Consider the following 19,606-nt stretch of genomic DNA (forward strand, 5'->3'; position numbering starts at 1 on the left):
TTCCATTTATAAACGTGCACGAATCCCACTCACTGTAATTTGAAACCACCACATCGTTCCCCATCATTTTTCTTGCCTGCTCCTTATGATGTATTTTGAGCCTTTTAAAGTTCAAATCTGGCCTTTTAGCTTTCAAACGAAGGCTGAGATGGCTAAAAAGTAGGTCAGCTGTGGAAATCTAACACTCATTTAGAAAAGTGGTACAAAAGAACTCAGAGGAATTTGTGCTGCCATTTGTCATCCCCTGGGGCACAAAACCTGAGATCACATACCCTCAGCACTGAGGAAATGGTGATGCCCTGTCTCGGTACATTTAGCTATTCAAAAAAGAACTTTTAGATGCTTTTTTTGTGATATTTTAAAATAGCTACTTAGGACTTTCTCTGAATGTTGCAAAAACAACCAGAAACAGATGATGTGTGTAGGTGTGTGTTCTCCTATGTTTGTATGCACATGATTGCATAGAAAGGAATGGCTAGCTCTTAAATTCTTTTCACTTTACCAGTTTAAAATCTACTGTTTTTGCAGTAGCTGTTTTAATTTTTAAAAAGAGAATCAAACTTTCAGTACTAGAATGATTTTCATATTTTCTATATCAAGTTTGCATATATAATGACCTAAATTCCTAGTCCTTCCATAGATCTGACTCTCTTTTCACTTCTTTTTCCATCTCATTTCTGTGCCAGGTTGTTGTCAATGCTCTTTTAGGAGCCATTCCATCCATAATGAATGTACTTCTGGTTTGTCTGATCTTTTGGTTAATATTCAGTATCATGGGAGTGAATCTCTTTGCTGGCAAGTTTTATCACTGTATTAACTACACCACTGGAGAAATGTTTGATGTCAGCGTGGTCAACAACTACAGTGAGTGTAAGGCCCTCATAGAGAGCAACCAAACTGCCCGGTGGAAGAACGTGAAAGTTAATTTTGATAATGTGGGACTCGGGTATCTTTCTCTACTTCAAGTAGTAAGTAACCACCTTATTATTCACTGTGATGTATTATGAAAAGGAGTCCAAAATTCTTCTTTCTCAGTGTTTGCAAATACATACTTCCTCAAGCCCATCTGCCTAGATTCTTCCTCAATCATGGCCGACCTGTCTTTTCTGCACCATGTTGAAAACTGGACAGCTCTACAAAGTTTATAGTCTCTCAGACTAAGCCTTAGGTTCCCAGCACAGGTCTTTGTTACTGAGATTTCTGTGTAGGTTCCTACTGTTTTCCTCCATCCCTAATCTGAGCAAAGTAGAGGCAGTGGCCTGAGGGTGGGGTTGGAAAGGTGGTGGGGAGAAGGGTGGTAGATTTCTGTCCTCCTTCTCAGGTACCAGACAGTCTCTAAACCCTCGCCAAGTCTCCACCCACCCAACCTTCACCAACACCGTAACCAAATGTACCCTCACCCAAACTCCTACCTTGATTCCCCTCTTCCTCCCTGCTGCTTGAATGCTTTCAGATAGGGAGATTGCTCTCTTGCAAATGAAAACCTTCCTATCAAGTCTATTATGTCTGCTATAATTTCATAAAAATCCATTCAACTTCTCAACTGACCACTCTAAGTCATGTCCACATGCTCCCTGAGATGATCCACCTACACAATACCCAACACTAGATAAATATTGCAGGGTCCTGTGGCACTAAGGAACTGAAAAATGTACAAGACTTGTCTTCAGGATTACTATGCCCACACACACACAAACACACAAAACCAAAATATTTTAAAAAGTAAATTGCAATTAAATATAATGTTTGCTTCAGGTTATAATGCTGCTTCTTATAGAATAACTGCCTCAAAATAGTATATTTAGCAATACTGAGGAGAATTTCAAGAACACACCATCATGATTGATGGTTGGTGATAATACCACTTAGAAAGGGATAAGCAGAAAAGAAAGCATTAAGATCAAACAACACAACATATTTTTTCATTTGTCTGAAGGTAGTACTATATTCGTGAAATTATTTCATGTTATATTCTTTAGATACAGCAGAGTCAAAAGTTATTGATAGTTGCTTTTATGATAGCATATTGTTATAATCCATCATGATTTCATTATAGATGTTAAGGTTTCATAAAAAGATGTTATAGAAGAATACAAAGGAAGAGTTTTCAATGCATATGTTATAAAACTTTGCCCGAAGAGTTTAAATATTAATTCAAAACTATTTTATATACCTGTTTTGAATGAATCTTTTATATACCTGTTTTGAATCAATCAATCTGATATTTAATCTCTTTTCTAGAATTATAATTTGTGAGGGAAAAAATTAAATGATGTGACTTTTCTTACAGGCCACATTTAAGGGATGGATGGATATCATGTATGCAGCTGTTGATTCACGAAATGTAAGTCTGTTTAGAGAGAAAATTGTTTAACTTGATCCAGTGAATATTTCTGCAGTGTTGTTATTTAATGATATTGTCAATAAAATGAAATCATAGGTTAATTTATAGATTACATCTATATTAGAAAAATAAAATATTCAACCTTACATTACACTTTCCAAACTTTGATTTAAATGTATTTCTCTACTCACTGTGAATCTTTTAACATATCTTTCCTAGTATCTAGCATGGTACCTGGCACTTAAAAATTTGTTGACTCTATTTGTAAAATGAGACATCTTATTTTTGGTTCTGATAGTTCTGGCCATGAATTAAAAGCCCTCACAGGCACTTTCTTCATCTGTCACAGATTTCTTCCAGCTTTTGATCTTTCCTCTGATAGGAAGGATCTGACTAATGGTGAAAAAAGCAAACAGAAGACAAAATAAACATATAAAAAAAACCTAATGGTGTTTCTCTCTGGGAAGTGAGATTTTTGTGGTAGAAAAAGGGGCTTTCATAATCTACCTTATACACATCAGCACTTTTGAAATTTTTTGTATAATCTCCATTAATTTCTCACTAACAATAAGGGAGGAAATCACATTTTGAAAAAGAGATTGGCTTCTGATATATTGCCAGAGTATAGTAATTAAGCTCAAAATATTATATCCCTGACACCAAAAACCAGGTGGTAACTTAGAAAGAATTCCTGATTTTTTTTCACCTTATTTAAAAAAAAAAAAAGAATGAGAGAGCTTAACACCCTGCATTGTATCTATTACTATCAGGAATCCCAGTTATGGGATTTTTGAATAATAATTATAATTTATTATTTATTACCACTCACTGTGCTGGCTTTCTTACATTATCTCATTTTCTGCAGTGGTTTCCTACCTATTTGATTAATTCATTTAAAATTCTCTCCACCTTTCTTATCAGTAACCTACATGACACACAACTTGCTTTCAGTTTCTTCCTTAATAACCTAGCATACACTATCTGCTATGTAACCCCTCAGCATTCAAGCACTTTACAAAAGATGGAGTCCAATTGGCCACTATAATTATGACAAGTTATTCACTCTTACTCTCATTAGTTAATAGAGAAATGCAAATTTAAACCAAAATTAGATATTACCTACAAACCTTCCTGATTGGCAATAATAAAAAGTTTGACAATACCAAGTGCTGCTAAGAATAAACAGCAGCAAGAACTCTAGTGTGCTGGTTGGGGGGAAATGGATAAATATTCCTTTAAAGAAGTTGAGCATTACCAACATTATTCATTAAAGTTCAAGATATTCTTTAACCCCACAATTCCATTTTTAGCAATATATTCTATAGAAACGTGTGTACATATATAGGAGAATCTCTGTATAAGAATGAGCATAACTTTTTTTGCATTAGTGAAAAACTGGAAACAACTCAAAAGTAGTAGAAATAGGCAAATAATTGAATATTAAACAGTATTGAAAATGATATATGAATCCAGTATACATAATAATGCAGATGAATCTTAAAATGTAACTGTTATAACAAATGTGTCTACTAGATAAAACGTAGACACAACTAACCTTGTTGTTCAAGAATGCATACTTAGGTTCTAACTCTAAAGAAAAAGCAAGGAAATAATTACCGTAAAAGTCAGGATAATGATTACCTCTAGCAGGGATGGTAGAGTTTATGTTTGGGAAGGATACGCCAAGGGCTTCTGACATCTTGGGTTGTAAAGTTCACTTTAAAAGAGTTTATTACATCTAACACTTATGTACTGTGCACCTTTGTGTTTGTATTGTATTTAATTTTAAGACATTTTAAAATATTTTATATCACTGTCCACTACACACATGCATAAATAAAATAGAAGTCTTATCAAAGAATAGGCAGTTTTAGAATATTTCCAATATTTTCTATTTTACCCTATTTCATTAGAAAAAAAAATTTCATGTGGCCATTACCCTCTAAATTGATTTCATGACACAATGGGTCATTACCTGCGTTCATTGTCACCTGTGACTAGTTAACTGAGTTGGTTAGAACAATGTCCTGTGAGACCTGAACTACAGATTACAGCCAAAGCTTAAACCAACCATCATACATTTTTCATCAGAACTGTGCTGGATGAGAGAGGGTATCATTGTTACAAAAACAATGCCTAAGGCCTGCTGAATAGGATGAATCAATAGACTCATTTTCAGAATGGAAAGATCCTACTGATGTACCTATGTCCACACGTACAGTAATAATTCTAGTCTATCAACAGAAATATGTAATAGAAATCAAACCTTTACTCTTAGCTCTTACTATTGGCCAGGTGCTGTTCTAACACCTCTCATATACAATAGTAACATTTAACCTTCCCAACTACCATATGAGGAGTAGATTCTATATTTTTCCATTTTACAGATGAAGAAGCTGAGTCAGAGAGGGTAAAATTTGAAAGTTTTTAACATAGAATAGTGTGACTACAACACCTCTTCTGTAGGAAGAGGAAATCCTCACTTTGCATGCCCCATTGGGGTCTTGAAACTGCATTGAAAGTGCATTCATAATCTAGGCATTTATTGGGTGAAATTAATTTTAATTATTCAGACTTTTCTATGAGTTGTTTCATTTTCTCTAGTCAGTGAACCGTATTAGAGACTCTTCAATAGGTGTGTTAGATTTGATGTTTCATAAAATCTGTTTAATTTTTTTTAATTTCCAGTGATAGAGACATGCTTTGAGAATCGAAAATTCACTGATGTCTTTTTTATGAAACATGGATTAGGTCTAATAGTTATCATTTTTCATATTTTGTAGGTAGAATTACAACCCAAGTATGAAGACAATCTGTACATGTATCTTTATTTTGTCATTTTTATTATTTTTGGTTCATTCTTTACTCTGAATCTTTTCATTGGTGTCATCATAGATAACTTCAACCAACAGAAAAAGAAGATAAGTATACTAAAACTTCATCCTTGCTCTAAAATGTGAACTAAACATATCACACTGTTTCCTTTTGGCTCCAAATGCAGTCAACAAAAAGAAAGAATATAAAATTCAGAAATTGTTTTGAGAGACTTAATCATCTATGAGTTTTTAAGCGATTGATAATTCAGATAGCATGTACTGATACTTCCAGTATAGAAATCTGACTAATATGGCATAATTTATGCACTGAATATATGCATCTCTAAAATACATATATTAATTAGTAGCATTAGAATAGAATGTGGAGCCATTTTTCACACAATTACTAAGATGAATTTTGTAGCTAGCAAAGAACGTGATTTTTACAAGTTTTTCTTTCATTTCTTTACTTTGGAGGTCAAGACATTTTTATGACAGAAGAACAGAAGAAATACTACAATGCAATGAAAAAACTGGGTTCAAAGAAACCACAAAAACCCATACCTCGACCTGCTGTAAGAATAACATACTTTCATCATTAATAAAAGCTATGCTATCTATCACTTTTACAGCCCAAATTGCTAGATACTAATTTTTGTGCATTTGCAAAACAAAGTTTTTGCCTTAGCAATGTGACTAGCTAGCCTAAATAGCCTAAGTATTTGTAATTTATATATACATACTATGTAGAAATTATGTAATATATTTTATATACAGACATAAAATACATATTAATAATAATGTTCAGATTTATATGCCAATATTATTCCATAGGATTGATGTCATTGAGAAGCTTCTAATAATGCAGAGAAGAAAACATATTCATATATACATAGTGTGGGAATATTGAATGTTCTCAGAGTGCAGTGGGGACCAACTGGGATAATTGGTACCTCTTGGATATGCCCCATATTCTGTCCAACTCTGCAGATTGAATGGAATCATTAATGTAAAAAGTCACAGGTCTTGTTGTTTTTTCCTGGTTTTTAAGAAAAATCTATTTCCTCCTAGCATCTTGCCCCTAAATCAGATGACATCATTCTTTAAGACTTTTTATGGCTATTCCAATTGTATATTTGCCAATGGCTACTGGTTCTGTTTGGTTGCTGCAAGGAATTGTTGTCAGGAGAGTTCCTGAGTGTTTCTATGTTTCAGAAGTCCTCCCCCAAGATATACATGGTACAAGGCAATCCAGTGTTCCCCAGGAATCATGACTCTATGACTCCATTAGTGGCGATGTAAAACTGGCCAAGCTAAAACTGGCCATGCCCATGTTTTGTTTGTAAGTTAGCCAAAAGCTCAAAGAAAGTGGATAGTTATATTGGACAAAACATTAGGAATGGACAATTTGAGCCTACTCTTTGAGAAATAATACAACTTGAATGGATGGGGAGTAAAGCAGAGTAATGCCCTATGTAAGAAAACATATACTCCAAAGCCATGGAAATAAATATTGCAGTGGAGAATAGTGATATATTTGAAATAGTGAGTAGTAAACACAAGGTTTTCTGGGTTAAATGAGTCAAGGTTACCACTATGAGTCTGAAGAAATCGATCTTAATTAAGCCAAATGAAAATATAATACAGTTAAGTGAACAGCATAGTAATGTGAAGAAAAAGAATTTTAGAGACTGGCATGAGAAGATGTTAGAGACAAAATAATGCTGGGCCTCGGACAAGAAGATGAACCCTTATATACAAGAAGATGAGTCCACAATATGGGGTCATGCCAATAGGACTGGAACATAGGAAATAAAGGAGCCAACAAGAAGACTCAGTGGGATGAGGCAGCTATAAAATATAGGAAAAGAGGGAGGACATGTAGATAATGAAAAATGTAAAACAGTTAATGTTTTGTAAAATTACTGATTGCACTAACAAAGTCTTATAAAGGCATTTGGAAAAATTAGGTCTTATGAATATGAGACAAAGATTTTAGAGTTGTCATTGTCAGACATAATTCAGTTGAGCTCTGAAGCTTAGATTCATTTTTGAAAGATAATTAGAATATATCAAAAAAAAAAAAAAAGACCCAAAAAGTGCTGAGCATGAAGCCTTGGGCACTTCACCATTATAGGAAGAGGTAAATCAGTGAAGGAGTGAGATTTATCAGTAGGCAACATATATATGTAGATAAATGATTGAGAAAGAAATTTTTAAATGGCTGTTTAATTACATCAAATGACGTAGATTTACCTGGACAGGGACAGGGATGCACAGGAAATGACCAGTGCACTTAACTAGACTATTATTGGCAACAATTTGGCAAATTAAGAAATGATTTGGTAAAATCCATCCATTCAGTCATTCATTAACAATGTACTATGCTAAACATTGGATTTAAATATCGAACAGTAAAGAGTCTATTTGGTAATCAAGTAGTCACCCCAACAAATATAGAAATAGCCAAGAAGGAAAGATCCATTTGGCTATGAGAGCTGATAAGAAAGAGGGGACTGATGAATCAGGGAAGTTGGGGAAGGCTTCACTGAAGCATGAGCTGAGGCATGGAGAAGAATGAGGAAGTGTCAGTAGGCAATGTGGGAAGAGAAGAGGAATGTATATGTGAAGGCGCTGAGGTAGGAAGGCCAGTGAGCTGGAGTGCAGAGGGTGGGAGTTCATTTGGGACATGGGGAGAATGAAGAGGTTAGGATGGTCCACACTTCTCTGGACTTCACAGGCCATGTTCAAGAGTAGTCTTTGTCCTTAGAGCAATGGGAAGCCATTGAAGGGGACCTGGGCCGTTTGGGTTTTGTGAATATCACTCAACCAGCGCTGACAGAGGTGGTATGTGCACTGTAGACTCGTTTTGGAACTATTTCAGAGATGATAGGTAGAGTGGTGTAGAGATGAATAAAATGGATGGATTTGTAAGCTATCACAGGAGTGAAATTAAAAGGTTTATTAATTGAATATGAGAGGTGAAGAAGGAAGCAACAAAGATGACTTATGAGTTTCTGCCTCACACAACTGGATGAATAGTGGTGTCATGCAGAATATGAAGTAGGACATGAATGGAGAAAAAATTGGGGATGCTAGTTTACAGAATTTTACAATCAAAAAGGGAGTCTGAAAGAGAATGAATGTTTAGAAGAAGTAGAAAAATAAAGTTTCTAAAGATTGAGAGATTAGGTTCAGAGCAAAGCAGGAGTTCTGGAGAAGAAGAGATTGAAGAGAAAGGGAATAAATATAGAATAAAGTTGCGCAGGATGTGGCTCAAGAACAGTGTAGTCTAGGTTAGAGAGCAAAAGGGACTGAGTCCTCCAATGAATTTGGAGTAATATATAAAAAGATAGGTGTGGGAGACAAGATAATATGAAATGAAAAAGCAAGTAGAAGAGTTTCTTTACACCAGTTGACTTTGGTGTTCTCAAAAAAGAATAGAGGGCAAGAGAATGGGAAATTTCTGAGAAGTTTGAAATTATCCTGGGACCAAGTGAGGGACAAAGGATTGCTAATCATTGTCAAGGGCCAAGATAAAGTGAGAGAACATAAATCTTTGGTGAACAAGGCCTCCAAGGTTATATAGCTTCCTCCAGCATATTCTGGGATTTAAATTGGAGACAGTGATCTATAACAGGGAATTGGAGTTATACGTTGAGGTAATCCACTGGAAAACTAAATGGCAGGGAATCTAAGGAGCTTTTTATTGATCATGCTGATATGAAAATAAACACCAAGTTTCTGATTTTATGCAATTTTGAATCTACTACACTGTAGGTGTTATTATCTGTGGAAGAGAAAAAGGTTTTAATTAAATAAGAGCAATTGATGTCATAAAATGTCATCACTTTTATGACAAATGTAAGCACAAAGTTTTCTGAGATCACAGAGTGCTTAAAACTTAAAACTGAGTTAGGATTCACCAGACTGAGAAGGGCTGTCTGATAATACCCCTTGACAGAGGTGTTAGGACAGAGGAGACAGATAAACAAGATAAAATGATACGGTACAAGAGTGGTAGGAAATATCAGAAGGGTAGAAATAAGGGGACCATAACTAGCCTTGGAAAAGTAAACTTCAGTACACAAGAGCTAAGAACGAAGTGTTTAGAACTGGAATTAGATGCATTTATTAGGTTGAAGAAGGCCCTAGAAGGACAGACCCAGCTGAAACAATGTAAGTCCAACCCAGCAGGCTAAATATGTATTCAGAGAAAATAGCAAAATATAACAAACAGGTGGTGTTTGATGTCCCAGAATTTCAATAGGGAGTAATGGATGCTTCTACTAGGGAGAGGACAAAACACTAACATAGAGAATCCAGACCAACAAATGTGTCGATCTGGGAAAGCAGACTATGAGCGTAGAGGTAGCAGAACATCTGTAGTTCTAGTTGAGAAGGTAGAGGACAACCTAGCAGAGGTAAGCCAAGGCCCAAGCTCTAGAGTGCCTCAATACCAAACAGATAGAGGCAAAAAGGAAGAAAATAGGGTCCAATCGGCTTAATTGGTTTACAAGATGAGGACTTAATTTCATAAACAAGACGTAAGGCCAGTTAGTGCTTGGAATAAGGTCCAAATTGAATAGGGCAGAGTTTGAACATTTGAATTGTGAACTGTAATTTTTTAAAGATAATTTTATTCTTATAGAAGAGTTACCTCACAAAATCCTCACCCTACTTTCCTTTATTTTAACCTCTTACATAACCATAGATTGGTTAGCAAAACTAAGAAATTAATCTTGGTGGAATACCATAAAATAAAATGTAGAATTTAACTGGATTTCACCAACTATTCCACTAATGTCCTTTTTCTTTATTTCTTTCTTTATTTATTTTTAGCTGTGTTGGGTCTTCGTTTCTGTGCGAGGGCTCTCTGTAGCTGCGGCAAGCGGGGGCCACTCTTCATCGCGGTGCACGGGCCTCTCACTATCGCGGCCTCTCTGGTTGCGGAGCACAGGCTCCAGACGCGCAGGCTCAGTAGTTGTGGCTCACGGGCCTAATTGCTCCGCGGCATGTGGGATCCTCCCAGACCAGGGCTCGAACCCTTGTCCCCTGCATTGGCAGGCAGATTCTCAACCGCTGCGCCACCAGGGAGGCCCCATAATGTCCTTTTTCTTGAACTATAATTCTAAAAACATCTTCTCAACTGCACCTTGAGGTAGAATTAAGGTAGAATTTAAGACGCTTTGGCTTTGCTGGGGTTGGGGGGTATATAAAGGGAGAAACTAGGGGGGAATAGGACAGAAAAAGCAAGAGAAGTATTTATTTATTAGTTCTTCAAAGTTAATTTTGATGCTCACCCCTAACACAGGCAATAACAAAGATTCATTATAGTGGCAAATATTTACTAACTGTCCATTGTACACATGGTGATGTTCTGGGCACTGAGAACCTAGCAGGCGGTTCTTAACATAAAATCAGTTTATAAAATCTGGTATCATGAACAGTGTAAATAAAACAAGTACATTTGGAAAGAGTTGGATATTCCAATATACAAATTTTCTTCCAAGTGTAAAACAAACATAGAGTGTTTTTTAATAAAAGCTACATTTTCATATTGCTATATTAAAATCAGATAAGTTGAACTTGATTTTTTTTGTTTTCAGTTTCTAAGTGAACTTTACATACTCTTTGTTTCAGAACAAATTTCAAGGGATGGTCTTTGATTTTGTAACCAAACAAGTCTTTGATATCAGCATCATGATCCTCATCTGCCTCAACATGGTCACCATGATGGTGGAAACTGATGACCAGAGTCAAGAAATGACAAACATTCTGTACTGGATTAATCTGGTGTTTATTGTTCTGTTCACTGGAGAATGTGTGCTGAAATTAATCTCTCTTCGTTATTACTATTTCACCATCGGATGGAATATTTTTGATTTTGTGGTGGTCATTCTCTCCATCGTAGGTAAGAAGAGCTGCTTTTACTCAGTTAAGGAATTTAGTAGTGAAAATTTGTGTTTTAAAGCTTTAAAGTTTTTTTCGCTAATCTTACTCATTCACCCCGAAATTTCAAATAAAATTCTAATTATTAGTCCATTCTCAGCTTGTCATTTCTCTAATTGCATGCTGTGTATGAAATGATGTGTAAAAAAAAGAATTTATATTCTGCAGGTTTCATTTATCATCTTGTCTCATTTCAGAAGAAAATAACTGCAACTTTGGCATAATACTCCTGTACTCAGTCATACTCCTGTAGTATAGACAAGTATTGCTTTGAATAAACAGTTCACACACACGTACACATATAAATCATTACAAGTAGTCAAATAGTCCATAAATAATTGTCCTTGATAATTAGAATATCATGTTGTGTGTTTATATATATTCACACTCATACAAGCTTCATGTTATCTTTGGGTTCAGATAGTTTTCTATGGTGTGTAATATTCTCTTTCACAAGTACACATTTTGTTCAAAAATTCAAAGCAAATTCATTTCATCAATACATATTAAGTGTTTGTGTGTAGGACATTAAATCAGGTGCTAGAAGTAAGGTTCTGCTTGTTTGAGGAAAGAGAACATATACATAGAGAGAAAAATAGTATGCCACTGTTTATACACTTTCGCTGGTTAAATAGAAAGACAAGGTAGCATTCCATTTGATCCTGACGACTGTGATATGCAGGATAATACAGTGATTAAGGGATGAGACTCCTGGGTCATACAGACCTGACCGAGCACTTCCCTATTTTCACTACTTACCAACTCTGTGACCTATGGCAAGTTACCTCACCTTTCCAATCCTTAGTTTTCCAAGGAATATTTTTGTGAAGTGGTGTTGTGAAGATTAAATGAGATTATGAAAGTAAATGCACTTAGCACTGTGCCTAGCACAAAGAAAAGACTTAGTAAATGTTAAGCCTAACAACGACAACAAAAGTAGCTATTATCACCATTTAGCAATACATAAAATCATTGCCAGGATTCAGTCCCACGTATGTCTGTCTTGAAAGCCTGGATTGTCTCCAGTACGTTGTTCTGCCACCTCCCAAATAAAATGGATCAAAACCATCTCAGAAGAATAAGAACTCTCATATTCCTGATCCAAAAATCATATGCTTTATCCATTAAATCTTATACAAACACTAGAACTAGTATTTAAGAAACATAAATTTCTTAAATTTCTGTGCTTGGCTGCCATATACATTGTGTCCTTTATAGATGCTTTTCTTGAACCAGGAAAAATGACCATTAATACCTTCAGTTAGTATAAAGGTGTTAATGTTATAACACTAAACATACCAGTTTCATTTTGCTAAACAAATATTGCAGATTGTGTGTATGTAAGTGTGTGTGTGTGTGTGTGTGTACCCCTAATTCTTATGTCCACATTTTGTAAAACTAGTTAGTGCTTATCTTAGAAATGTAAATTTTCATTTGCTGCCATTAAGTATAACCTTATTTTTGTTTTATCTTGGCTTTCCATAGGTATGTTTCTCGCTGAGCTGATAGAGAAATATTTTGTGTCCCCTACCCTGTTCCGAGTGATCCGTCTTGCCAGAATTGGCCGAATCCTGCGTCTGATCAAAGGGGCCAAGGGGATCCGCACGCTGCTCTTTGCTTTGATGATGTCCCTTCCTGCGTTGTTTAACATCGGCCTCCTGCTCTTCCTGGTCATGTTCATCTACGCCATCTTTGGAATGTCCAACTTCGCCTATGTTAAGAGGGAGGTTGGAATTGATGACATGTTCAACTTCGAGACCTTTGGCAACAGCATGATCTGCCTGTTCCAGATTACCACCTCTGCTGGCTGGGATGGATTGCTAGCACCTATTCTTAATAGTGGACCTCCAGACTGTGACCCTGAAAAAGATCACCCTGGCAGCTCAGTTAAGGGAGACTGTGGGAACCCATCTGTGGGGATCTTCTTTTTTGTCAGTTACATCATCATATCATTTCTGGTCGTGGTGAACATGTACATCGCTGTCATTCTGGAGAACTTCAGTGTTGCTACTGAAGAAAGCGCAGAGCCCCTGAGTGAGGATGACTTTGAGATGTTCTATGAGGTCTGGGAGAAGTTTGATCCCGATGCCACCCAGTTCATAGAGTTCTCCAAGCTCTCAGATTTTGCGGCTGCCCTGGATCCTCCTCTTCTCATAGCAAAACCAAACAAAGTCCAGCTCATTGCTATGGATCTGCCCATGGTCAGTGGGGACAGGATCCACTGCCTCGACATTTTATTTGCCTTTACAAAGCGTGTTTTGGGTGAGAGTGGAGAGATGGATGCCCTTCGAATACAGATGGAAGAGAGATTCATGGCATCCAACCCCTCCAAAGTCTCCTATGAGCCCATTACAACCACTTTGAAACGCAAACAAGAGGAGGTGTCTGCTATTGTTATCCAGAGGGCTTATAGACGCTACCTCTTGAAGCAAAAAGTTAAGAAAGTTTCATGTATATATAAGAAGGACAAAGGTAAAGAAGGTGATGGAACACCCATCAAAGAAGATATCCTCATTGATAAACTAAATGAGAATTCAACTCCAGAGAAAACCGATGTGACACCTTCTACCACGTCTCCACCTTCCTATGACAGTGTGACCAAACCAGAAAAAGAAAAATTTGAAAAAGACAAATCAGAAAAGGAAGACAAAGGGAAAGATATCAGGGAAAGTAAAAAGTAAAAAGAAACAAAGAATATTCCATTTTGTGATCAATTGTTTACAGCCCGTGATGGTGATGTGTTTGTGTCAACAGGACTCCCACAGGAGGTCAATGCCAAACTGACTGTTTTTACAACTGTATACTTAAGGTCAGTGCCTATAACAAGACAGGGGCCTCTGGTCAGCAAACTGAGACTCAACAAACCAGAGAAACAACATCGACAGGAGGTTTCTGTGTTCACAACCAGCTGACACTGCTGAAGAGCAGAGAGTAATGGCTACTCAGACTCTAGGAACCAATTTAAAGGGGGGAGGGAAGTTAAATTTTTATGTAAATTCAGCACGTGACACTTGATAACAGTAATTGTCACCACTGTTTATGTTCTAACTGCCACACCTGCCATATTTTTATGAAATGTATGCTGTGAATTTATCACTTTCTTTTTAATTCACAGGTTGTTTACTATTATATGTGACTATTTTTGTAAATGGGTTTATGTTTGGGGAGAGGGAGTAAAGGTAAGAAATTCTATGTTTCTCTACTGTATAACTGGATATATTTTAAATGAAGGCATGCTGCACTTCTCATTCTCACATGAAAAGAAATCACATCACAAAAGGAAAGAGTTTACTTCTTGTGTCAGGATGTTTTTAGATTTTTGAGGTGCTTAAATAGCTATTCATGTTTTTAAGGTGTCTCATCCAGAAAAATTTTACTGTGCCTGTAAATGTTTCATAGAATTCACAAGCATTAAAAAGTTGTTTTATTTTTTCATAATCCATTACATGTACCTGTATATATGTATATATGTATATGTGCGTGTATATACATATATATGTATACACACCACACACACACACACACACACACACACACACACACACACACCATTACATAGTCATTCAGAGTCCTGGCAGCATGACTATAACATTTTTGATAAGTGTCCTTTGGCATAAAATAAAAATATCCTATCAGTCCTTTCTAAAACCTGAATTGACCAAAAAGCATCCCCCCCTCATCACTTTATAAAGTTGATTCTGCTTTTTCCTGCAGTATTGTTTAGCCATCTTCTGCTCTTGGTAAGGTTGACATAGTACATGTCAATTTAAAAAATAAAAGTCTGCTTTGTAAATAGTAATTTTACCCAGTGGTGCATGTTTGAGCAAACAAAAATGAGGACTTAAGCACAGTATTTATTGCATCAAATATGTACCACAGTAAGTATAGTTTGCAAGCTTTCAACAGGTAATATGATGTAATTGGTTCCATTATAGTTTGAAGCTGTCACTGCTGCATGTTTATCTTGCCTCTGCTGCTGCATCTTATTCCTTCCACTGTCCAGAAGTCTAATATGGGAAGCCATATATGTCAGTGGTAAAGTGAAGCAAATTGCTGTATCAAGACCTCATTCTTCATGTCATTAAGCAATAGGTTGCAGCAAACAATAAAGAGCTTCTTGGTTTTTATCCTTCCAATCTTAATTGAATACTCTACGGTAAAAAGCCCGATGTACAAACATGTTGCAAGCTGCTTAATTCTGTTGAAAATATATGGTTAGAGTTTTCTAAGAAAATATAAATACTGTACAAAGTTCATTTTATTTTATTTTTCAGCTTTTTGTACATAAAATGAGAAATTAAAAGTATCTTCAGGTTGATGTCACAGTCACTACTGTTAGTTTCTGTTCCTAGCACTTTTAAATTAAAGCACTTCACAAAATAAGAAACAAAGACTAACATGCAGTGTAGGTTCCTGCCTTTTTTTTATTAGTACAGTAAACTTTGCACACATTTCAATGTGAAACAAATCTCAGACTGAGTCCAGCATTTATTTGCTTTCAAATAGTGATGCCTTATCATCAAAAGAGGCTTAAGGAACGATCAGTTGATATTCTTGGCATCGCTTGAATCAGATGTTTCCACCTAGTCCTTTTATTCAGTAAATCATCAGTCTTTTCCAGTGTTTGTTCACACAGGTAGATCTTATTCTTACTGACCCATATGGCATTAGAACTTTATCAGATATGATATGAGGTCCAAGCTTTTCTTTTCAACAAAAATTATATAAGTGAAATTATATTACCAGTTACAGCAAAACATTTTGTGTTTCTTTCACAAGCAACATTAAATGTAGATTCTTTACACTAAAGCTATTGACTTGTAGTATGTTGGTGAAATGCATGCAGGAAAATGCTATTACCATAAAGAACGGTAAACCACATCACAATCAAGCCAAAAGAATAAAGTTTTTGCTTTTGTTTTTGTATTTAATTGTTCTGTCTTTGTTTCTATCTTTGAAATGCCATTTAAAGGTAAATTTCTATCATGTAAAATGATCTGTCAGAAAAAATGTAAAAATACACATTGAATATAATAATTCATCTTTAAATTTTTTCATTTAATGGAAATTAATTAAGAAGAGTGTACTGGATATCTAGTTTTAATATTGGCCCAAAACCTAGATATGGTATTGGATAGAGTAGTGGAAAATTACAAAAATTAATAAAAAATTGACTAGCATTTTAAGTTGTGCATCCTTTCTCCTTCCCGTCTACCTACTGCTTTGTTTTGTTTTGTTATTCTCTTTTCCATTTTGGTTCCTTCCCTATGTATTCTTGATGTACTTTCTATATACTTTTCCATCACTTCCTTGGGCTCTCAGTATTTTTCATTAAGGATATTCTTATTTTTTCTTTTCTGTTCACCAAATCTCTTGCTTATTATAGTCTGTAGACAACAGATCTGTACACTTAGGCCCCTAATAATCTGCTGCACTAGAAAAAGTTCATATAATATCTTCATATTCATTTCTATAATTTTGGAAGCAAAAATTCCAAGTGAGCTTAGATCTCACTCTTTATAATATATAAACAAAATTCCCCAAATGATGCAGATTTGGTTTTTCCATTTAATTATGAGAAGTTTGAAATGTTTTTCAGTTCTGATTACCTATTAGAAATACCTGAGAAGCTTTAATAAATGCCAATGTTTGAACCAAAAGCAGACCAATTGAATTCATATCTCTGGGGATGAAACTTAAGCATCTAATTTTTTTTTTTAACATCTTTATTGGAGTATAATTGCTTTACAATGGTGTGTTAGTTTCTGCTTTATAACAAAGTGAATCAGTTATACATATACATAAGTTCCCATATCTCTTCCCTCTTGCGTCTCCCTCCCTCCCACACTCCCTATCCCACCCCTCTAGGTGGTCACAAAGCCCAGAGCTGATCTCCCTGTGCTATGCGGTTGCTTCCCACTAGCTATCTATTTTACGTTTGGTAGTGTATATATGTCCATGCCACTCTCTCACTTTGTCACATCTTACCCTTCCCCCTCCCCATATCCTCAAGTCCATTCTCTAGTAGGTCTGTGTCTTTATTCCCGTCTTGCCACTAGGTTCTTCATGACCATTTTTTTTCCCCCTTAGATTCCATATGTATATGTTAGCATACTGTATTTGTTTTTCTCTTTCTGACTTACTTCACTCTGTATGACAGACTCTAACTCCATCCACCTCATTACAAATAACTCCATTTCGTTTCTTTTTATGGCTGAGTAATATTCCATTGTATATATGTGCCACATCTTCTTTATCCATTCATCCGATGATGGACACTTAGGTTGCTTCCATGTCCTGGCTATTGTAAATAGAGCTGCAATGAACATTTTGGTACATGACTCTTTTTGAATTATGGTTTTTTCAGGGTATATGCCCAGTAGTGGGATTGCTGGGTTGTATGGTAGTTCTACTTTTAGTTCTTTAAGGACCCTCCATACTGTTCTCCATAGTGGCTGTATCAATTTACATTCCCACCAACAGTGCAAGAGGGTTCCCTTTTCTCCACACCCTCTCCAGCATTTATTGTTTGTAGATTTTTTGATGATGGCCATTCTGACCAGTGTGAGATGATATCTCATTGTAGTTTTGATTTGCATTTCTCTAATAATTAGTGATGTTGAGCATTCTTTCATGTGTTTGTTGGCAATCTGTATATCTTCTTTGGAGAAATGTCTATTTAAGGCTTCTGCCCATGTTTGGATTGGGTTGTTTGTTTTTTTGTTATTGAGCTGCTTGTGCTGCTTGTAAATTTTGGAGATTAATCCTTTGTCAGTTGCTTCATTTGCAAATATTTTCTCCCATTCTGAGGATTGTCTTTTCGTCTTGTTTATGGTTTCCTTTGCTGTGCAAAAGCTTTTAAGTTTCATTAGGTCCCATTTGTTTATTTTTGTTTTTATTTCCATTTCTCTAGGAGGTGGGTCAAAAAGGATCTTGCTGTGATTTATGTCATAGAGTGTTCTGCCTATGTTTTCCTCTAAGAGTTTGATAGTGTCTGGCCTTACATTTAGGTCTTTAATCCATTTTGAGTTTATTTTTGTGTATGGTGTTAGGGAGTGTTCTCATTTCGTACTTTTACATGTAGCTGTCCAGTTTTCCCAGCACCACTTATTGAAGAGGCTGTCTTTTCTCCACTGTATATGCTTGCCTCCTTTATCAAAGATCAGGTGACCATATGTGCGTGGGTTTATCTCTGGGCTTTCTATCCTGTTCCATTGATCAATGTTTCTGTTTTTGTGCCAGTACCATACTGTCTTGATTACTGTAGCTTTGTAGTATAGTCTGAAGTCAGGGAGCCTGATTCCTCCAGCTCTGTTTTTCTTTCTCAAGATTGCTTTGGCTATTCGGGGTCTTTTGTGTTTCCATACAAATTGTGAAATTTTTTGTTCTAGTTCTGTGAAAAATGCCATTGGTAGTTTGATAGGGATTGCATTGAATCTGTAGCTTGCTTTGGGTAGTATAGTCATTTTCACAATGTTGATTCTTCCAATCCAAGAACATAGTATATCTCTCCATCTATTTGTATCATCTTTAATTTCTTTCATCAGTGTCTTATAATTTTCTGCATACAGGTCTTTTGTCTCCTTAGGTAGGTTTATTCCTAGATATTTTATTCTTTTTGTTGCAATGGTAAATGGGAGTGTTTTCTTAATTTCACTTTCAGATTTTTCATCATTAGTGTATAGGAATGCAAGAGATTTCTGTGCATTAATTTTGTATCCTGCTACTTTACCAAATTCATTGATTAGCTCTAGTAGTTTTCTGGTAGCATCTTTAGGATTCTCTATGTATTGTATCATGTCATCTGCAAACAGTGACAGCTTTACTTCTTTTCCGATTTGGATTCCCTTTATTTCTTTTTCTTCTCTGATTGCTGTGGCTAAAACTTCCCAAACTATGTTGAATAACAGTGGTGAGAGTGGGCAACCTTGTCTTGTTCCTGATCTTAGAGGAAATGGTTTCAGTGTTTCACCATTGAGGACAATGTTGGCTGTGGGCTTGTCATATATGACCTTTATTATGTTGAAGAAAGTTCCCTCTATGCCTACTTTCTGTAGGGCTTTTATCATAAATGGGTGTTGAATTTTGTCGAAAGCTTTCTCTGCATCTATTGAGATGATCATATAGTTTTTATCCTTCAATTTGTTAATATGGTGTATCACGTTGATTGATTTGCGTATATTGAAGAATCCTTGCATTCCTGGGATAAACCCCACTTGATCATGGTGTATGATCCTTTTAATGTGCTGTTGGATTCTGTTTGCTAGTATTTTGTTGAGGATTTTTGCATCTATGTTCATCAGTGATATTGCCCTGTAGTTTTCTTTCTTTGTGACATCTCTGTCTGGTTTTGGTATCGGGGTGATCGTGGCCTCGTAGAATGAGTTTGGGAGTGTTCCTCCCTCTGCAATATTTTGGAAGAGTTTGAGAAGGATAGGTGTTAGCTCTTCTCTAAATGTTTGATAGAATTCGCCTGTGAAGCCATCTGGTCCTG

The 19,606-nt window shown here is 35.9% G+C and overlaps 1 protein-coding gene across 12 annotated transcripts in view; it reads left to right on the forward strand.

The window, feature by feature from the left end:
* Positions 1-13,793, forward strand: part of LOC133098249 (sodium channel protein type 2 subunit alpha) — an 89,079-nt gene extending 75,286 nt beyond the window's left edge. For 9 of the 12 annotated variants that reach the window (XM_061201026.1, XM_061201066.1, XM_061201034.1 and 6 more), the window contains 6 exons: positions 687-968; positions 2,291-2,344; positions 5,128-5,265; positions 5,631-5,735; positions 10,804-11,074; positions 12,598-13,793. In XM_061201026.1, the coding sequence (XP_061057009.1) occupies positions 687-968; positions 2,291-2,344; positions 5,128-5,265; positions 5,631-5,735; positions 10,804-11,074; positions 12,598-13,793 (2,046 nt within the window). Of the gene's footprint in view, positions 1-686; positions 969-2,290; positions 2,349-5,127; positions 5,266-5,630; positions 5,736-10,803; positions 11,075-12,597 lie in introns of all 12 variants that reach the window. The other 3 variants (XM_061201080.1, XM_061201019.1, XM_061201073.1) reach the window with 1 other exon arrangement.
* Positions 13,794-19,606: the final 5,813 nt, after the last annotated feature.

This window comes from Eubalaena glacialis, chromosome 1, assembly GCF_028564815.1.
Source record: "Eubalaena glacialis isolate mEubGla1 chromosome 1, mEubGla1.1.hap2.+ XY, whole genome shotgun sequence".
NCBI lineage: Eukaryota > Metazoa > Chordata > Mammalia > Artiodactyla > Balaenidae > Eubalaena > Eubalaena glacialis.